The sequence below is a fragment of the Leucopleurus acutus genome (assembly GCF_964270905.1).
Source record: "Leucopleurus acutus genome assembly, chromosome: 10".
NCBI lineage: Eukaryota > Metazoa > Chordata > Mammalia > Artiodactyla > Delphinidae > Leucopleurus > Leucopleurus acutus.
Genome location: NC_139153.1, coordinates 2,628,486 through 2,650,217, shown reverse-complemented (window position 1 = coordinate 2,650,217; position 21,732 = coordinate 2,628,486). Strand labels below are relative to the sequence as shown.

At 55.4% G+C, this 21,732-nt stretch overlaps 1 protein-coding gene across 1 annotated transcript in view; it reads left to right on the top strand.

Moving 5' to 3' along the window:
- Positions 1-9,192: 9,192 nt before the first annotated feature.
- Positions 9,193-21,732, top strand: part of EFCC1 (EF-hand and coiled-coil domain containing 1) — a gene marked incomplete at both ends in the record, with an annotated part of 32,088 nt that continues 19,548 nt past the window's right edge. The window contains 2 exons of the mRNA XM_082847362.1: positions 9,193-9,885; positions 11,304-11,596. Coding sequence (XP_082703488.1) covers positions 9,193-9,885; positions 11,304-11,596 — 986 coding nt within the window. The remainder of the gene's footprint in view (positions 9,886-11,303; positions 11,597-21,732) is intronic.

The following is a 21,732-nucleotide window of genomic DNA, read 5'->3' as shown; positions in this document are numbered from 1 at the left end:
CTGGTGCGTCCACCCGGGCAGGGAGGCCCGCAGGAGCCGCCTCGCCGCTATGTTTGGCGGTTGCTAGGAGACGCGCGTGGCCACAGCCCCGGGGCGGGGCTCCTCTCCTGGGGGCGGGGCTCCCCGCCTCAGTCGCTGGTCCCAGGCCAGGTGCCCAGACAAGGTCCGGCAGAGAGTTGTATACAAATGCAGAACCAGCTGCCTTTATACCTTCAGTTATTCGCTTATCCACTCAGTCTTTTTTTTTTTTTTTTGGATGTGGACCATTTTTTAAGTCTTTATTGAATGGTTTACAATATTGCTTTTTATGTTTTGGTTTTTTGTGGTTTTTTTGGCCGTGAGCCATGTGCCGTCATAGCTCCCCGACCAGGGATCGAACCCACACCCCCTGCATTGGAAGACGACGTCTTAACCACTGGACCGCCAGGGAAGCCCCCATTCAGTCTTTCAGGAATTCCTGCTCTGAACGTGAGCACCTATTATGCGCCTGAGCCTTACCTGCAGTACAGGGGAGAGGCATTGCCAGCTCCCCCACTACAGCTCCATCAGCGGCCCCCTCCCGTTCTTTGATGAAGGCAAAGGAAGCACCGGGCTCTGCAAACTCAGATGACCCGACCCCACCCCACCCCCCATCCTGTCTGGCACAGACTCTCTGCTTCTGTCACTGATGTCTTTCAAATATCATGAGAATTCTTTTTAGTCATCATGAGCCCCAAACTCAGCGATGAGGAAACCGAGGCTTAGAGAGGTGAAGCTATTTGCCTGAGGTCACACAGGTATATGGCAGCACTGGATTGAAAGCCAGACTATCTGACGGACACCCTGCCCCCCACCCCCAGATGAGAGACCCCTAGCTGCTGCTCCCGATGTAGAAGACCACAGACCACCAAAGGGGCTGCGGCGGAGGGACACATCGCAGAAGCGACTGCCCGGAGGGGTTGGGGCAGGCTTCACAGAAGATGTGACAAAAGCCAGACTGTGGGGTCTGCCGGGCGAGGAAAGCAAGGGAAGGCATTCCAGGCAGAGGACACAGCACACGCAAAGGCCAAGCGGAGTGGAAACGTGTGGCAAGTTCAGGGGAGGGATGATGAGGCTGGAGTGGCGCACGGGGGCCCCGGTACCAAGCCCCTGGGCGGTAGTTTGTTCAAGCGAATGGGTGCGGAATCTCCACACACACTTCGCTGTTGCAGAAACTGAGGCTCTGAGATGAGACGCAACCTACCCGTGGCCGAAGAGCAAAACTGTGGACGCAAGCACCCTCCCACCCAGTGCCCACCTCCCTAGGCCGTCCCCAGGGGCTGGGGACAGTAGTCCAGTATTCCAGAATACTTCCCACTGACGGGGGCCCGCCGACATTCCTCAGGTTCGATCAGTCTAAAACACTGAAACTTAAGAACAGCTGTGAGGGGAAGTCTCCAAATGGCAGTGAGGTCCCCTGGGGAGAAGGACTCAAGTTTCACCACTGAGTGCCATGACACCCTGTCCAACAGCCTGCAGACTACCGTCCATAAGCAAGGAAGTACTAAAAAGACACACCCAGGGTTGCAAGGGGAAAAGGCTACTAGGATACACCAGCTCCCAAAAGGCCCCATTAACAAGAGCTGGTCAGTGACACCACCCTCCCTGGGACAGACAGCAGGCCTCCTGCCCGTCAGGTGCACCTGCTGCCTGAGGCTGGTTTTGCTCCAAAGGGTCCTCCATCACCCTGTTACCAAGGGCAGCAGCCAATCTCCCCAGCATCTCCTGGGGGCGGCCCTGAACTCAGGCTTGAGAGGTCTTAGACCAAAGAGCCTTGGTCCTGGATGTGCATGAGAATCACCCAGGATCATGTCAAATCTTCAATCCTGAGGCTTCACTCCAGACCTGTGGAATTGATTCTCCAGAGGTGGGGCTTAGGAACCGGTGATAGATTGTATTTTCCAAACACCTCAATAGATTCCCTCCCACCTTCTCTTCTTACAGTGTGATGTCAACACTCTTCACATCCCGTGGTGGGTCTAGTCCCCTCCCCCTTGAACCCAGACAGAACTTTTGGACCACCTCAGCCAACAGAGTAGAGTGGAAGTGACACTCGGTGACATCTGCAGCCAGGTCATACAAATTCCATGTGCTTCTGCCTTGTTCTTTGGGGCGCTCACTCTAGGAACCCAGCACCATGTTGTGAGGAGACCCAAGCAGCCTCATGGAAAGGCCACGTGTAGATGCTCTGGCCAACTGCCAGCCTCACTGCCCAAAATGTGAGAGCCAGACCTCAGGGGATTCCAGCCCCCAGCCTTTGAGTCACCTGGCTGACACCATGTGTAGCAGAAACCAGCTGTCCCCATCAAGCCCTCTGCAAATTGCAGATTTATCAGCAAAGTAAGTTACTGCTGTCCTAACCCAGTAAATTTGGGAATTATTCGTTGTGCAATAATAAATAACTGGAACAGAACGCTTGTTTGTTAAAGTCACCTCCACCAAGATCCCATTGCATAGCCAAGATCTGGAACCACTTCCCTGAGGGAGGTAGTGTCCAGGTCAAGAGCCAGGGCATCACGGGATGGAATGAAGGCAAAGGTGTGTCACCTGAGACTCAGGCACGAGGGGCGGGTCTCCCCTCCCCTCAGCAAAGACGGCTTCAGGGCTGGCAAAGTCAGAATAGGACAGGAGGAAGGACAAAGTCACATTGCAAAGGGGCACCCCATGGAGCGCAGCCATCTGAGGGCGATCTGTCCCTGCTCCTTCTTCCTCCAGGGCAGTGGAGCGCCAAAGCTCCCACGGCACCCAGAGAGCTTCTGAAGTTATTGCAAGACTCTGGCAGCTGGAAGCATACACCCATCTTCTTCTTGCCATCTCTCTCCTAAGCAAAGCACCCCCGCCACCTTATAACAACTTTACTGAGGTGTATTTTATATCATACGGTGCACCCATTTCAAGTGTATGATTCAATGATTTTTAGTAACTTCACCAAGTGGTGAAATCATCACCATAAATAAGTTTTAGAACATTTTCATCTCCCTAATAAGATCCTTCGTGCACAAGTTTCACCCCAAAGTACTATAATTAATTAAAATTAATCTCTGTTCCCACCCCAAGCTCTAGACAACCATTAATCTACTTTCTGTCTCTAAAAAGGTGCCTTTTTCTGAACATTTCCTATAAATGGAGCCATACATCCATTTTGTCTATCCAGCCATCAGTTCATGGACATTTACACATTTAGGAAGATGCTGCTGAGGACATTCACATGAGGGTCTCTGTGTGGACAGATGTGTTCGGTTCTCTTGAGTAGAGGCGTCTAGCAGTGGGAGAGCTGGGTCACGTAGTAAGCTACACGTATGCATCAGGCTCTATGCTTATCTTTTACTGACAAACTGTTCTCCAACGTGGCTGCACCATTTCACATTCCCACCAGCAACGTGTGAGGGTTCCTATTTCTCTACATCCTCGAAAACATTTATCGTCCGTCAGTTATTATCGCCATTCTCGTGAGGGCGAAATAGTCTCTCATTGAGGTTCTGCTTTCTATTTCCCTAATACCTAACGGTACTGGGATCTTTTCTCGTGCTTATTGGCCAACCATATATATTCTTTTGGGAAATGTCTGTCCCTGTCTTTCACCCATTTTTCGATTGGGTTGTTTGTCTCCTTCTTATTGAGCTGTTGGAGTTCTTTGTCAATTCTGAATACAAGGCCCCTACTGGGCATGTGTTTTGTCAAGATTTTCTCCCAGTTGCCTGCTTGTCCCCTCATTTCTTAATGGCGTCTTTATCACTGCGCTTTGAAGTGCACAAGTTCTGAATTTTGATGAGATCCAATGTATTGATTTTTTTTCTTTTTTTTGGACCATGTGTTTGGTGTTGTATCTAAGAAATCTTTGCCTAATCCAGGCCCATTTTTAATAGAGAGAAGTCAAACTTGACGTCTGAACACTAAGCAAATCCACTAACCAAGACTCCTAAAAACGTAAAAGCTTTGACACTAAAACTGATGGCGCTCGGAGAATCCCAGACACTCCAGGGGACTGTACAGAATGACACAAGCTTTCTGAAAAACAGTTTGACAACATCAAGAGCTTATAAAATGCCCGCACCCCTTGGCCCTGCAGTAAAGCACCCAGGAAATAGAGCCAACCGTTCACAGTGTTGTTGGAATGGAGAAAAACTGCAAACCACCTCTATGTGCACCTATTGGGAAGACAAAGCACCTTCCGGGTCAGTCCTAAGAGGGAGTCTGGACCAGCCTTTGAGAATAACGTTACCCAGGAATGGTAATGATGGCGGAGCCATTTAGGAAGATGGGTGATGTGCAGAGACAGATCCCAACAGCAGCATTTCAACTTGTTTCTTTATGTCACATTGAAGGAGGTACAAGTGACATCCTGTAAAATTCACCCTTTTAAGTGCTTTGACAGGTGTATACAGTCATGAAACTACCACCCCCATGAAGGTATAGAATGTTTTCACCACCCCCAAAAGTTCTTTCATGCTTAAATGCATGGAAAACATCTGAAAACAAATACATCAAAAGAACCCTGTGTTCTTCTCTTGTTGGCACAAGGGGGGATGGTTTTTTTGCTCTTTAGCATTTTGCTGGGCTGTTTGTAGACACTGTGAACAATATACTATTAGGAATGGCTCAAACAGTACTGAGCTGACTTCAGAAAAACCACTTCTCTCCGCTCTCCCCAACGCAGACACACACCCATCCCCCAGCTCACACAAAAGCGCAGGAGACCTCTGAGTTTGCTCACTTTGAGCCTTAAACAAAAAGCTTGTGGGTCCAACCGGGATGATTTCAGAGGCGCCTGGTAACACTGCCCGCAGACAGACAGGCCTGACAGCGCCCCATTATCAACCCGGACTCCCCTGCCCCCAAGGAGCTGCAGGGGGCAGAGGCCAGGCGATGGTTCCACGTCAAGATATTTAAAGTCTTTCTTTTCAATACTGACTGGCCCAGAAAAGTTCCTGTTCAAAGGATTCCTTCTGCAAAAGCCTTCGCCAGCTGCAGCAACGGGGGTAGTCTCCCCTGGGTCACCAGCTCTCAGCATTAACATGAAATTGAATCAGATTCATCTGCAGAGCCACAAGAGGGAGGGGATATGGGGATATACGTATACACACGCTGCTTTGCTTTGCTGTACAGGAGAAACTAACACAACATTGTAAAGCATTTATACTCCCATAAAGATGTGGGGAAAAAAAAAGTCCAGAGTCAAGTTCCAGCGTCCCGGTTTTTTTTTTCTTTTTCTTTTTAATTTGGCTGCACTGGGTCTTAGTTGCGGCACGCGGGATCTTCGTTGGTGTATGTGGGATCTTCAGTTGCGGCAGGCATGCGGGCTCTAGTTCCCTGACCAGGGATTGGACCTGGGACCCCTGCACTGGGAGTGCAGAGTCTTAGCCACTGGACCACCAGGGAAGTCCCCAGAGTCCTGTTCTAAGTGCAGACAGCAACGTCCCTGGCGGTGGGACTCCCGGCCTAGAAGTTTCTACGGTCCAGCTGGGAGTCCAATCAACCTAACATCTGGAGTCTCGCTGACTCCAGCATCTCTGGGCGCAAGGATGCTTGAATCCCAGGGATGCCAGCTACATGTAGTTTTCCTTCTGATGCAGTGTGTCCACATCTATAAAATGACATAATTAGTGCCTACTTAATGCCAGGCCCTGTGCTGGGCATGGGGGTACCAGGTCTCTGGCCTTGTGAAGCTCAGCCCTCGTGGCAGGCCTGCAAATAAGTGGCAATGGAGTACAATGCTGTTTCTTAAAATACAAGTTAAAAAGTACGTCTCACCTGTAGGCAGAGAAAGCACATGGAGAGCCTCATGCCACACTGTGCCTGGCAGCAGCTGCGGGCAGGCAGCTCAGAAGAGGGCTGGAGCTCTTCTCTCAGTGTGCCCGACACCAAGCCCGGCGGACAGACAGGCAAGCGTCCCTCCCGTCATGGCTGATAGTGCGTTACAGGGAGACAGACAGACGCACCAGGCAAGAGAGTCTGTTAGGGGCGCAAAGGGCTTGCAATGTCACCGAAGGCCTCACTGAGGGGCTGACGCTGGAGCAAGGGACTTGGAGGTGAGGGGGCGGGCTGTAAACATCTGGGGAAGCAGATGCAAAGGCCCTGGGGTGAGTTAGAAGAACAGCAAGGAGGTCAGTGAGGGAGGCATTGAGGGAGGTTACGGGGGACACGGGTGCACACTACACTGGGCCTTTAGTCCCTGAGAGAGGGAGATAACAGTGGGTGCTGAGCGAAGGAGGGCGTCCTCTGGCTGTGGAGGACAGATGTAGGAATTCAAGGGCACTTCTTGGGAGGAGGCTGTTGCAATGATACAGGTGAGAGATGCTGGGGGTTTGGTCCAGGGTAGCAGTGGCGCAGGAAGAGGGGGTCAGATTGGGGGTGAGCTCTGAAGGTGCACAGCCTGACAGACCGGATGTGGTGCGAAAGTGACAGAAGAACCCAAGACGGTAGGGGTTTGCCGAGGGATGCTGGAGGCCCCGCGAACTGAGATGGAGGTGTTGGAGGGGAGGAAGGGAAGGAGTCCAGGACTGAGAACATCTGTATTCCTCTACCCATTGAGAAATACATGAATTACACTGCTGGTAGGAATGAAAATGGTGCAACCACTTTGGAAAATGGCCTGGCAGGCCCTCAAAAGTTAAACATAAAACTACCACACAGGGCTTCCCTGGTGGCACAGTGGTTGGGAGTCCGCCTGCCGATGCAGGAGACACGGGTTCGTGCCCCGGTCCGGGAGGATCCCACAGGCCGCGGAGCGGCTGGGCCCGTGAGCCATGGCCATTGAGCCTGCGCGTCCAGAGCCTGTGCTCCGCAGCGGGAGAGGCCACAACAGTGAGAGGCCCGCATACCGCAAAAAAACAAAAAACAAAAAACTACCACAGAACCCAGCAACCTCACCCCTAGGTATATGCTCAAGAAAAGGGAAAATATATGAACACACAAAAACTTCTACGTGAATGTTTACAGCAGCATTACTCATAACAGCCAAAGAGTGGAAACAATCCAAGCGTCCATCGACAGATGAACGGATAAACAAAAGGTGGTCCATCTACACGATGGAATATTACTCAACAATAAAAAGGAATGAACCGCATGCCAGCTACAACCTGGTTGAAGCTGGAAAACATTATTGTTAACGTTCTCAAAAAGGAGCCAGTCACAAAAGGTTACATACTGTATAATTCCGTTTGATACACAATGTCCAAGATAGTCAAATCCATAGAAACAGAAAATAGTGGTTTCCTAGGGCTGGGAGTTGGGAGTGGAGGGTAGGAAACTGGAGCAGTGGGTGGGCTACCTAGTACAAGGGTTTTTTTGGGGGGTGGTGGTGAGTGATGAGAATGTTCTAAAAATGAAATTGTGATGCTGGTGATATGCTCTATAAATATACCAGAAACCACTTATTAATATACCTTAAACGGGTGAACTTTGTGGTCTGTAAATGGCAAATAAAGTATGTCTTCCCCCCCGCAAAAGAAAAAGAGAAAAGAAACAAACAAAAACATCTCCTTTGTCAAAAAGAGAGATGTTACACTGAAAGCCAAACTCCTCCGACCCCTGGAAATAACGACTGAATCCGTTTGTGAATCCCTCCATCTTTTTCTATGCGCTTACATACACATGTCCTCCCAGAAAATATTTAGTACCGTTTCGTGTGGGTTTATCGTTATTGTCGCTTTTTTCTCTCATCCTTTTGTGGTGATTCATCCCGGCTGCTGTACCAATGGGCAAAATGTTGTCTCCAGTTTCTCACTATTATAAACAATGATGCAATGAACATCCTGTACACATGTGTTTTTTCTAAGGCAGAAGCCAAGCATTGGAGTTGATGTAAAATTTTTTGTCAAATTGCTACCACTTTAATCATTTTTTTAAAAATGCACATCCAAAATGGTTGGGGAGAAGCATCTAACTCCTTCCTGGCAGAGGTGTGTGGTGGGCACAGTCTTCAAGAATGAGTAGAAATCTGCCAAATGGACAAAGTGCTTATTCTGGGGTACTGCAGCAGAGGAGATAGAATTTTAGTGCTTTTTCAAATTCCAGGATTTAACATTGAAATTCCTAGAGCTGTACACAGACCAGATTCTGCCCATCGTATAGCCAAAGGCAGTTGAAGAAATCTGCCTCTTACTCCTGCGAGGCTGGATGAGGGTTCCCAGTGCAGGTATCAGGTTAGGACATCTCTACACCCCTCTTGTCAAAAAAAAAAAAAAAAGGAAAAGCAGCCTTACATTCACCTGAGAGGCTGATTTTTCTTTCCTCCTCCAGAACGGTGTTCTAAGGCACCAGAGGAAGTGTTGGCCAAACAGCTACCTGGTAGCCCAACCCCAGCTCGGAGGTGGAATTCCGGTCGCAGGGCCAATCCACTCCCCAAGCACAAACGGGTGAGAAGACAGAAGGCCACGGCTTTCCTACACCCCCCCCCCAACACACACAGAGCTTAGAGAGCAAGAGTCCGGCTCAGATCGGCTTCTATCCAGCGGGATGGCCCTAACGCATCCCCTCACTTCTCGGAGCTGGGTTTTCCTCTGCTCTAGTTACCACGCGAGGCCCTTTGCACCAGCCCTGGTGGAGTGAGAAGCGGGTTTAGGAACCCAGTCGCTGAATTTAAGGGGAGGGGGGCTTCTCCGTACTTACGGGAGTACGGCCCCAGCTAGCATGCGGGGCTACCCTTGAAAGGTTTTCTGGCGAGAAGGGGTGGGGTGACGCGTGGGCGCGGAACAGACCTGGGGGCCACCGGACCAGGGGGCCACCCTCCAGCCCTCCCCAGCTTCCTATCCCGAGCCCACCCCTTGTCCCCGTCTCGGGGCACACTCTCTGCACAACGCAGCTAGGTGGAGAGCGGGGGAGTTGAAAGCAGACAGACCCGAGAATGGGAGGAAAAGAGGGGATGCCAGGGACGCCCCGGGAGTGATGAGGGGAGAAGAGTGCAGGGGTCACCGAGAGAAGCGAGATCAGGAGGGAGACCAGTCAGTGGTGGCCCCACGGGGGTCTCGGGGCTCCTGGGTCCCCTAACCAAGCCCCCTCAGAGCCAACCCGGAGAAAACACAAACGCCCTGCCAGGCCAGCGCAGCTGCTGGACACGGCCCTCGGCGCCGCTCCAACCAGACCGCCACCGCTAAGCCCCTCCTTTCAAGAAACTCTGGGGCCGCCCCTGGAAGTGGCGGGGCGGAGGGTCCCGAGGAGCGGCGCTTGGCGGCGATGGAGCCCAGCGGCCCGGGCACGGGGACCGGCGTGGAAGGCGCGGCGGGCGACCCGTACCAGCGACCAGCGCGGCGCACACAGTGGCTGCTGAGCGCCCTGGCGCACCACTACGGGCTGGACCGAGGCGTGGAGAACGAGATCGTGGTACTGGCCACGGGCCTGGACCAGTATCTACAGGAGGTCTTCCACCACCTGGACTGCCGAGGCGCCGGCCGCCTGCCCCGCGCCGACTTCCGCGCGCTCTGCGCGGTGCTGGGGCTGCGCGCCGAGGAGGCTGCCGCCACCTGGGAGGCTGCCGGGGATACAGCCGCGGGAGACACGAACTCCGGGGATGTGATCGCTGGGGTGGCCACCGATGGGGACGCGGATGCGGAGGAGGCGCGCCTGGCACTGCGCGCCGAGCCGCCTGAGCTCACCTTCCGCCAGTTCCACGCGCGCCTCTGCGGCTACTTTGGCACCCAAGCCGGGCCCCGTCTGCCCCGCGGCGCTCTCAGCGAGCACATCGAGACGCAGATCCGCCTGCGCCGTCCGCGCCGCCGCCGCCGAGCGCCCCATACGCCCGGCTCCGACGGCGGCCCGGACAGCGAACGCCTGGCGCGCTTGGAGGAAGAAAACAGCAGCCTGCGTGAGCTGGTGGAGGACCTGAGGGCCGCGCTGCAGAGCAGTGACGCGCGCTGCCTAGCACTGCAGGTGCACCTGGTTCCGGGGCGGAGGGTGACGACGGAATGGGACGGGGGGGTGGGGGGCATTTGACAGCGGGCTGGCTGCAGAGCCCCTGCTGTGCAGAGGAAGGGGTGGGGGCGCCGCGGGGGCGGGTGAAGGGCAGCCCTCCCCACTTCAGCCTACTTGCATCCCGTCCCTAGCCACCCCATTCCACTCCAACACACTCTAGTCCCCTCCCCTACTCACATCACACATTCCAGCCCCCCAAAACTCCAGTCCCTCAGAGAAAACCATTCCGCCAACACACACACACAGCCCATCTCATCCTGCCTCTCTGACCCAGCCGTGGACCCTCGCAGGAAACCTGGTCAGTCTCACACACATACGCCTCCGGAGCTCTCCGCGGTGCCAGGATTCCAGGAGGCCTAGGAGTTAAGGTGTGAGGAAGGCCTGTCCGCACCCTTAAGGAGCTAACGAGGTACACAGGCAGCTCGGTGCAGTCACTCAACGAACATTGGAGGGCCTCACTCAGGACCAGGCCTGGTGTCCCAATGCTAGATAGTGTCACTGTCGACCAGGCAGGTCTGGCCACTCAGCGCTGCGGGGGCCAGGCACTGAGAGAGGCATGGACCCAGCCCAGGCATCTGCAATTCAGTCAACAAGCACTTGAGCGTTGTGCCCAGCCGTGTGTCAAAGGCCATGGGGGGATGGGGGTCAGACGAGGACCGGACGGCCTCTGACCCAAGGGACCACAGGCCAGGAGGGAGCTGACGTTCTAGTAGCCCTGCCCGCTCCCCACACAGCCCGGGGTCACAGCCCTGAGAGGTAGAGAGAGGCCAGGGAGTGCGCAGGGGTGCAAGGCGCGGATTTCAGGGGCCACGGCCAGCGGGCATCGGAGAAGCCAAGTCCGGGGCGGGAAAGTACTGCCATTGTGTGGAGTAAGATCGTCCAGGATCATTAGTTCCCCAAGTATTTGCTGAGCACCTACTGTGTGCCAGGCCTGTTTTAGGCGCCGGACGCCCAGCAGTGAACACGACAGAAGAAAACCGCACCCTCAAGGAGGCGGCTGCCTAGCAGCAGACAGCGAGGAGGGCCGGGAACGCCCATAGAGGGCTCCCCAGTCTAGGGCGTGGAGGAGCACGAGGGAGCGGCGTGCCCTGAGGGCCGGAGGTGGACAGAGAAGAGTGCAGGCGTTTGGGACTCACTGGAACTGTGCAAACAACAGAATATGGGCTTTGTGCCTCAGTGGCCCGCATCCATTAAAAGGGAGTGACATGAGCTCCCGCCTCGGTAGAGTTAGGGCGAGGGTTAAATGAGTTCAGATGGGCCCAGGGCGGCGAGCACGAGCGCGAGAAACGTGCCGGGTTGCTTTGCTCACGCGCCCTGGACCGGGTGGGGTCTGGCGCGAGGGGCTCACCGCCTGCCCTGCTGCCCTGTTCCGGCAGGTCGGCCTCTGGAAGAGCCAGGCGGGCGCCCAGGAGGCGGCGCACGGCGGGCCCGAGGCGGCGGCGGCGGCGGCGCGGGAGCTGCGGCAGGCGCGGGGCGCGCTGACGGCAGCCGAGGCCCGCGCGGGGCGCCTGCGCCGGGGCCAGGCCGAGGTGCGGCGGCGCGCGGAGGAGGCCCGGCAGGCAGTGCTGCGCAGCCTGGCGCGCGTGCGCGAGCTCGAGGCGCTGGCGCGGCAGGTGCCCGGCCTGCAGCGCTGGGTGCGCCGGCTGGAGGGCGAGCTGCGGCGCTACAGGTGAGCCGGCGGCCCGGGTGCCCCAGATCAGCTCCCATTCTCCTGAACCTCAGGTGCGCTTTCCTCCCCTCAACTCGTCCCCGTGTTGTTCACGTCTTCAGGTATTCGCCCACCCATCCATCCGTGGGCCTGTTCACGCATAAAGCCCCTCCGTTTGCCTATTCGCTGGGGGTAATAGGATAGTTTTGTTCTTATTTGTTCTTTGATCCGTGCAATAACAAAGATGATAACACCTAACACTTACCGAGCACCTAAGGTGTGCCAGGCTCTGAGCTAAGCACTTAACCTGACTAAGCACTTAACCTCACTGAGTCCTCACAGCCACCGGACCTGTGAGGTAGGTACCGTTATGTCCCCATTCTCCAGGTGAGGAAACAGATGCGCAGTGATCCCTTGTGCTAGCTCCACCAGGGTAGGAAGCTGGGCTCAGGACCAAGGTTCAAGTCCTGGCAGGGCCTCTGACAGATGTGTGACTTTGGGCAAGTCATGGCCCCCCTCGGAGTCCCTGTTTCCTCTTGGATGGAACAAAGCTTGGGGCCCCTGCCTGGCAGGGAGGCTGTGAAGAGGCAGTGAGGCCCTGCCTGGCTCACTTAGGTGCTCGGTAAACAGAGCTCCCTCCCTTTCAAACCACAAGGCACCTGGCCTGCCTGCCTTCCACATTTACTGAGCACCAGCTCTGCACAGGGACTATGCCAGCCACAGGGGGTGTCATTCTGAACAGGACATTCCGCAGTCCTCACCCTGAGCGGCACTCGTGAGCGCGTGAAGTCCCCACGTGAGCGTATGTGTGGCAACAGCTGGCTGCCTGCTGTCAGGGAGAGCAGGGTCCTCGGCGTGCCTGCTGCAGGCTCAGTCAGCGCCTGCACACCTGACCCGGGAGTGGAGTGCTGAGGGTGGGACGTTACCTGGCGAGATGGGCCAGGGAGGGGGAGGGGGGAGAGCGTGCTAGAAAACGGGAACAGTGTGGGCCAAGCGCAGAGGCAGGAGGGGCCTTGGCCCGGCCCAGCAGCTAAAACAGCAGCTGGAGGGGTAGAGCTGGAGAGGCAGGCCGAGGCCAGGCCAACCCCAATGGCTGTGATGAGGTCTTCGGCCTTTCCCTCGAGAGAGCATGAAGCCATGGGAAAGTTCTAGCAAGGGGGCGACAGGAACGGACTTGCACTGCAAAAAAATCACCCTGGCTACAGTTGTGACAAAGAGATGGAAGGAGAGGGGAAGGGCAGAAGACAGTGGGAGCCGGGCAAGAGGCTGCCGTCCGACTTCAGCCCGAAAGGCAGGCGGTCTGGCCCAGACTGGTGGGCAGGGCAGCCGGAAGGGGTGGCTCTGAACCTAGTTCCTCATCCAGGGGACCATGTCCTTGACTTTTGAGGTGCTCCCAGCGGGGAGACAAGGACGCACCACGGTGGAGAGAGGAGGCCGGCTCTGGGCTAGCCTTCTGCAGCTCCAAATGTTTGGATAGTCACTTCCTGTTTGCATAGCTGATCGGCCAAAGAGCAGGGCCCGTTGGCTCGAGGCCCGTATCCCGCCTTGGAACTTTCTCCAAGAGGAGAAATAAAGGGTCTCTTCTTTCTTTTGCTCTAAAGTAATTGTCACAGCATGATTGTAAAAATAACTCCAAACATTGGGATAGCTCTTTACAGGAGAAAAAGTGGATCCATACTCAACACAGTATTTAATCCTCACAAGGACTGTTCAAGGGAGAGGTTTTATCCCCATCTTACAGGTTGTGGGAAGTGAGGCTCCTAGAAGTTAAGTGACGTACCCAAGGCCACACAGCCAGAAAGTGGAAAAGGAAGGTCTGTCTGCCCCCACAGCCTGTGTTCTTTCTGTCTTTCCACTTTACCTTTTTTGTTGCTGACTCATGGTTACAAGATGGCTGCTGCACCTCCAGGCCTCATGTCTGCTGTCCAGGCATAAGAAGGACCAGTGATATTGGGGGTGGGAAGGATTTTCTTCTAGTGAGCTTTGCCATTCTATTCAGGGAGAGGCTCCCGCACCTTCTCCCGCCAGAACTTGTACCTCCATCAACTTGGCCAGAACTGCGTCACGTGGCTGCCCCTACCTGCAAGAGAGTCTGGTGATATTGATGCCCCAAACAAACCTGAGGCTCTCTTAGGAAGGAAAAAGGGAGCAGATATTGCACAGGCTCCAAAGGAGATGCCCAGTGAATGAGGAAACCAAGGACCAGAGAGTGACCTTCACACGGTGATTAGGGGATGGTTGTCACTTGCTTCCCTGTCCCTAAACCTCACCCAGCCCCAGAAGCAAACCTCCTCTCCCCGTTTTCTGTAGTCAGAGCTTGCAGGTTTGTGGGCTGACTTGCCCCCAAAGCTCTCCCTCTTTGGAGAAAGGAAAGGGGAGGGGATAGGACAGTTGAGAACACTAGTCACATAGCCAAGCTTGATGGATGCAGAGCTCAGCTGAGCTTCCCAACCCTAAATCAAACCTCCTTCCCCTTCTCTGCCACCTCCTCAAGGGCAATCTCAGCAACTCTCTTCCTCATTGCTCAGACTTCTATTTAGTTCTTTCCCAAACCTGCACCTTCTTTTCCCTCCCACTCAGTCCTTTGCTGTGGGTTCTACCCAGTCCTTTCCCTGTTTCTCAGGTAAACCTCCTCCTGTCACGTCTCTTTGGGGGTGCTGTAACCCCGAGCTTGCCCAGCTCTTCCCGTCGTGATGATGAGTTCCCAGTGTGCTCTGTGGTTGCTGCCCATGAGCCTAGCTTTAGCAGAAGCCAGGATCCTGGAGGGTCCCCCTGATCTCCAGGGTCATGGAGCTCGCCCTCTGCCTCAACCAGGGCCTGATTCTGGGCTGGTTTCTAAATGCGTTTCCTAGCTCAGAGTTTCTCACTACACAGGCGGGGAGAAGTTGAGCTCCACTCCTTAGGATAACATCCCACGGTCAGTCAGCAGGGTTTTCCTCGCCTCTGTCTGTGGATGAGACGGCCCTGGATGGCCCCGGGCTTCCTGCAGCGGCCTCCCTGTCTTCACTCAGCACACAGGGTCTCCTGCCCCTTCCCCACTTGGGCCTCAGAACCCAAGTCCTGACCCCTCAGGGGCAATTCAGCTCCATCTCCTGTTCCCACACAAGCTGGGCATCTTACCTTTTTGTTTTTGACCTTGACTGGATTATTTAAAATGGTTATATTCTATCCAGCACTTCTGTGTGTTTGTACATAGAGAGAGAGCTTCCCATAGCACCTCGATCCACCATCCTGACCAGGAACCTAAGAGAACAGACAGTAAATATTTAAGCCATTGGAAACGCTCATGTATTCGTTCCACGTTTTCTAAGCACCTTCTATGGACAAAGCCCTGTGCGGATACCTGGGTATACAGAACTGGTACAGGCATGCCCACTGCCCTCTGAGGGTCTCCTGGGCCCGAGTGGAACAGGCCATGAACATACATGTTGGGACACAAACATGCTTTGTGCAGAGGGGCCCCAAGAGAGCAACTGCTGCTTTCAGAACCATGGGAGTCCTGGATCAGATACAAGTATTCCACATGTCAGCGTGACCTGCAGCCTCCTGGAGCTGGGCAAAGACCCTGGGCTCACCCAGCCAGCCCAGTCTGCGGAGGATTACCCGGTCCACCACAACCCCATCAGCTTCTGCTTCCCACGGCTGGTCTCCTGGGTCCACCTCGTCCCAGATGGGAGACTCAACTCCTCCAAATCGCACAACAGAGTCCCTCCTCCCAGCACCTTTGCGAGCACAGTAACCCTGACAGATGATCCAGAGGGGAAGAGGCGGATTACGTTGCAATGATGCAAATAGTTTCATCTGGAATACTTGACGTCACGATTTATACAGTGTCATTTAACCTCTGCCCCCATCCATCTAGAGTGTTTCCCTGTCACTTCTCCCAAACTACACCCAAACTCTCTCTACCTTTCTCTCCTCTGTTTTCTCTTTCTTCCTATCAGCCAGGTCTCTTAGATGAGTGCCAGAAAGCCTGACTCAAACTGACTTGCTTAAAAAAGCTGGCTCTCAGTGAAGTTTAAGCATGTCCAGCTTCAGGCATGGCTGGATCCAGGTACTCAAACAATGTCACCAGGATACGGAAGCTCTGCTTCACTCTCAGGCAAGTTCTCTCCCCTGGTAGCTTCTGGGGCACTTACATCTCAAAAGGTCACCTCTTGTCTGAGCTACCCCACTGGAGTGCCAGGCTGAGCCTCAATGGACAAACCTGGAAACATGTTCATCCCAGAACCCATCAGGGGGCCGGGATGACTGGATGCTCTGATTGACCAAACTTTAGTCACTTACCCACCAAACATATACAAACCCACAGCCAACCCTGTCGAACTCTGAGACTGAGATCCTCCCAGGAGAATCACGGGAGCACGTATCCCAGGCGTGTTAAATAACACACACCCCTGCCTTTGCTCCTCTCGGGAAGTCACAGCCCAAATCCCCTTTCTTGTCTCGGGAACAGCCCACCTGTGGCAACTGGAGAATCTCTGAGTGGAGGGCCCGGAAGGAAGCCTGCTTAAACGCAGGACAGGCTTGTCTCAGAGTCAGCTCTCCCAGGCTGCTGAACGTTTTGGGGTAGCTGGGGGCACTCTGCACCGTCACCAACCTTGCCTGTCTCAGTGCTTCAGGACCTGCTGGGAGGATGGGCCAAAAGGATCCGGATTACTGGCCTCCTGGCCCAGCCCGTGAGCCCTCCTAGGGAAGCACGATGTCTTGACGTTGTTTGGCCCAGCAGCAGGCCCAGGGCTCCCAGTAAGATGGTGAATGAACAAGTGAACGGACCAACAAGCATATGGATGGATGCAGCCTCAAAAACGTCTTGGCAGAAAGGGCATGGGCGTGCAGGAGTCCAGCACCAGGCGAGCCCTGAGTGGTCCAATGGCCTGATCCTGCTTCGAGGAGAACCATCCTCCACCCGGTGACTAGATTCTCTTGCAGCCCCGTGTCTCAGCCATTTCTCTGCCCTGCCGCCCCTTGCTCTGCGCCACGGAGGAGAAGCTGGGCCTTTAAGACACCTGGGCAGCTGCCTGGGGCCAGCACTGCTGGGCAGGGGCTGGGCTCCAACGCCCAGAAGACAGAAAAGCTAGCTCAGCTGGAGCCGGAGGAGGGGCCGCCTCTGTGGCTTTGTGTCTTGTCTGGGAAGGATGAAAAGGCTGGGATGGATGGGGGGGAGGGAGGCGTAGGGCAGCTCACTGGGCCGGCCACCATGCTGAGGACACAAAGATGAGGCCTTGGAGGGCCACCTCTTTTCTTCCGCCCCAGTGCAGCAGGCCGGCCTGATGGGGGGTGGGCGCAGAGTCAGTGGGTCAGGAGGGAAGCAGACGGGCGGGGGCCGCCATCTGGTGCTGGGGGGCGGCTGGCTGCGGATTCCTTTATCCTTAGAAGTGAGCGTGTGGGTGGCCGCTAGTGGGAATTGAGGCCTTTGTCCAGGGGACAATACCCCGGGCTCACAAAGGGACACTGCTGGCCCAGCACCTGCTGCAGGCCCACCCGGGCCGTTGAGATGCAGAGGGGGGCTCGGTGGGTGGAGGGCCGAGCTCGGGAGGCCCGGCCCAACCTGGGCTTCAATCCCAGCCTTTCCAGATCTTTACGGTGGGACCTTGAGCTGGCCCCTCCCCCTGTGCCTCAGTTACCTCATCTGTGAAGTGGGGTGGGGCCCTGTTGCCCTGGACGTGTGTGTTCAGTGATGTGGGGGCAGGGAGGTGCAGGCTGAGCAGGCAGCTCTGGGCTCTGACCTGCCTCAGTCATTTTTTCTTTAAATAAATTTATTTATTTATTTACTGTTTCTGGCTGCGTTGGGTCTTCGTTGCTGCGTGCGGGCTTTCTCTAGTTGCAGCGAGCGGGGGCTACTCTTTGTTGCGGTGCACGGGCTTCTCATTGCAGTGGCTTCTCTTGTTCCGGAGCATGGGCTCTAGACGCACAGGCTTCATTCAGTAGTTGTGGGACATGGGCTCAGTAGTTGTGGCTTGCGGGCTCTAGAGCGCAGGCTCAGTAGTTGTGGCGCACCGGCCCAGCCGCTCCGCGGCATGTGGGATCTTCCCGGACCAGGGCTCAAACCCGTGTCCCCTGCGTTGGCAGGTGGATTCTTAACCACTGTGCCACCAGGGGAGCCCATGTCTCAGTCATTTTTGCTTCTGTGAGCCTCCTTTTCCTCATCTGTAAAATGAGGGTGACAAGAATAATAATGATTATCATATTCACCTCACAGGGAATTTGAAGATAAAGTGCTAATATGTACAAAGCACCTAGAATAACGCTTAGCCTTGAGAAAACTCTCGACGAATGCTGGAGATTATTATTTTATTTATCCCTTATCACAGTACCCCCCATAAATAGTAATGGTAGTGGTCGTTGGTGTTGCTGATATGAACAGAGTGGCCCCAGAGAACCCTATGTGTGTGGCGACCGCCACAAGGAGTGGACAGTGTCAGCTGAGTGTCAGGGTCCTACCGGAATTGCACAGTGTGGGCAAGCACAGGACCCTGACCCCAGCGTGAGTGACGATGGCTAGGGCATCTCTCGGGGGAATGCCATCATCTGAGCTGGGTGTTGAAGGATGAGTAGGAGTTTTCTGAGGTATCGCAGAGTCAGGTTGCCGTGAGTGCAAAGGCTTGGAGGTGTGAAGGCCTTGGTGCCTCTTGGGAACAGGAAGATGTATTGTGGCTGGCGGGTTTGAGGTGGAAAGTGGCAGGAAAGGAAGCTGGAAGGGCAGGCGAGGATGGCGAAGGGCCCTGAGCACCAGGCTGAGGCATGAGGCCTTCACCCCAGAGAACGAGGGAGACAGAGAAGGGCTTGAAACAGAAGTGAAGTGATCACTTTGAGCTTCAGAGCAACGCTTCAGGCTGCCTGAGAAGGACAAATGGGCAGGAGGGAAGGTGAGAGGCAAGGAGGCTGGTGAGGAGACCATTTCTGGGTCCAGCGCCTGAGAAGGGACGGACCACCAGCCCCACACCTGGAGGCCTTACCTGGAGCTGGGCAGAGCCTCAACCTGCCATTCTCCATTCTAGGTCAGAGCCTTCCTCAAGGACAGCACCTTAGGATTTGCAGGGTGAAACAGGCATTAGAGCCACAGGCAGCAACCAGGTTGACAAGGGGGACCTACCTCTGGGTGGAGGAGCCAGCAAGGGGTCACCCAGAGCCAGCCGTTGTGTCCTCACCTCGTGCTGGGTTGGGGAGAGCAAACACGAGTGGCTTTCACCCTAGCGTAACAGAGCACTCCGATGTGTCGTGGGCACGTTATGCGCTGCGGACTGGATGGTGAGCCAGGACCTCAGGGGTCAGTGGGAGTGAGAACCGTGCCTCGAGAATCTTACCTGGTCACGTTCACAGTCACGGACCCCCAGGAGTCCAGTTCAGCAAAGGATCCCACTGCGTACAGGCTGAGGAGGGGGATGTCAGGTGACTGTGGTTCCTCCTGAGTCCTCAGGGTCCGGCCGGGACACAGGAAGCCTTCGATGGGGGATTACCGGACCTTTTATCCCCCTGCTACATCACCCTGAAATTGCAGCCAGAGTTTGCTAAGAAGCCACACCGCCTGGACCTAAACTCAAGTCCCACCTACAATTTCTCGCTGCATCCCCGACACCTCTAGCTCCACTGGCCACAGGTTACCCACTACGGCCAGTATGGCACGTGGGCGGTCACACCACACCTGCGTAAAGATGACCTTCCAGGGGCAGCTGGGAAGACATCTCTAGCGGTGGGTTCATCAGCTGGGGATGCCCTTCAGCCGAAAGTTACAGGAACTCACCTAACAGTGCTTGGAACACACTGCGGTTTGGGTTTCATTGTCTGCTCCTGACCAGAAGCCCGGGGCGGGCTCTGTGATGAGTCTTTGCGATGTGCCTCAGAAACGTGGCCTCCACATGCTATTAAAGGCAGAAAGCACAGGACATCTGTTTGTTTCTATCCAGAAAAGCAAGGCCCGCCCAGAAACCACAAGTGCGCGTCTGTGTGAGCCCAACAGCCAGGGCGGGGCCCCAGAGGGCATCGGAGCCCGGGGTAATGAGTGCAGGCAGTGAGGGGGGAGGAGCCGGGGACCACCTGTTAGGTTGTTGGATCGATAGAGTCCCTCCCTGAGGTGATCTGGCCAAGGTCACCCAGGCAGTCAGGGCATAGCCCAGGCTGGACTCAGTCCTCAGGGGCCCAAGAGTCCTGGGCTCTCGCGCTGCTTCCCTCGGGGCTCGGGAACAGGCCTCGGCTCTGTGCCTTCGAGGTTAGTTGGGGATGCTCTGAGACCCTACGTTTGCGAGCCCTGCTTTCCCAGTTCCAAGCCAGGCGGGTGGCCTCAGGTACACAGACAGGTGACAAGAGGACCACGATATCGGTTTCCCAGGTCAGGGGCAGCCGCACAGGACCTGGGGTGGCCTGAAGTACCAGACCAGTCGGTCGCCTTTGGCCACTGCCTGCTTTATCCATCTTCGTTGGTGCCTTGACCCTTCTTGAGAGGCTCTGACTCTACCTGTTTTTGCCTCCGTTTGCTCATCTGGAAAATGAGGTTAGTTTTAGTGCCTACATCATAGGCAAGACTTAAGTGAGATAACGTGTAAAATGCACTTTGACTTGTGCCCGGCACACAGTAAGTCGTCCACCAATTTCATTGTCATCAGTTGGCGCTTACCTGCAGGGAGCAGACTTTAAGTCCCGTGCCACCAGCACTGTCCATCCATCCCGAACCTCTGCGTGTCCCTGCTTGGTTTCACGCACTCCGGCTCCACACGGGAGGGGACAGGCTGCAGTGACCCCCGATCCGTAACTTTCCAAATTCAGTGACCTGCATACTGCTTCCCAGCACCTGCAGATAAAGTCTCAGGGAAGAACGCTGCCCAGCCCAGCCTGGGTGACAGGCCACGTCTAGGCCATCACTGTGGCCAGGGCGCTAGGATACGCCAGCCAGCCAGAACTAGGACGCACGCTCAGCCCTGTGGTCTGGGAGAGGTGGATGCTAGGTAGGGGGCGGGACAGTCCCTGAAAGCAAAGTGGGCGCTGTTATCAGGAGACAGGAGGAGGATGCCACAAGACAAAAGTGACAGACCCCACCTCGTGGCCTTCCTCTTAGAAGTGAGGACCCAAGACGAGTGACGGCTGCAGCGCAGCGCCAAGCAAAGGGAAGATGAAAAGGGGATGCTTGGGCCTCCGAGCCCAGGATTAGCACCAATCCCTCTACTGGGGCAACCCAATAGCTCCAAGAAAATCCTTAGATTAACTCTTCATTATCCTGACATGAGTCACGCCCATCCCTGAACCAATCAGTGGTACCAGGGATGCTGGAATATGCTGACTGGCTAAGTTGGTGGGGTGTCATGTGACTACTCTGGACCAATCACTGCCACTCTGGTTCACAGGACCTGGGTCTCACGGATGGATTGAAGGGGAGGTGGCTTCTGCAAAGAACAGCAGTCCCTCTCGACTGGGAGCTCCTGTGGGCAGCAATGGCGCCCAATGCCCCTCCTTTCTGCCCCTGCGGCCATTGCTGGGCAGAGGGCCTGGCCCAGAAAGGCAGGTGTTTCCTCCTGACCGGGCAGGTGCACAGACCATGGGAAACGCCTGAGGCTCCCATCACCTGCCCTGAATCCTCCTGAGAGGACAGGGGTGACTTAGAGAAGGCTGGAGCCACCGACATCAGAGACCCTGAAGCGGGGAGGGGACAGAGATTCTCTGTGGGGTCTCTTCACAATTTTCTGTCAGAATTAACCACTGACTGTTCTTTATCCAACCACATTTTGTCACATGCCCAGAGTACCGTGCTGCCCTGGGTCCAAGGGAAACAGCCATGAATGAGGCAAGGTCCCTGCCCTCGTGGGGCTGACGTCCTGGGGGGAGACCGCTGACCAATAGGTGACAGTACACGGGATGAATAAGGGGAGGGCACGGTGGAGGTGGCTGCTTTGCTACAGTGTGTTAGTGGCAGTGTATTAGTCAGCTCGGGCTGCGTGACAAATACCACGGTCTGGGCGGCATCAACCACAGATGGGCACCGTCTCGCAGTTCTGGAGGCCGGAAGTCCAAGATCAAGGTGTGGGCAGCAGTGGTTTCCCCTGAGGCCTCTCTCCTTGGCCTGGAGACGGCCGTCTCTTCCCTGTGTCCTCACACAGTCATTCCTCCGTGCATGTCTGTGTCCTAACCTCCTCTTGTTACAAGGAGACCAGTCACATTGGATGAGG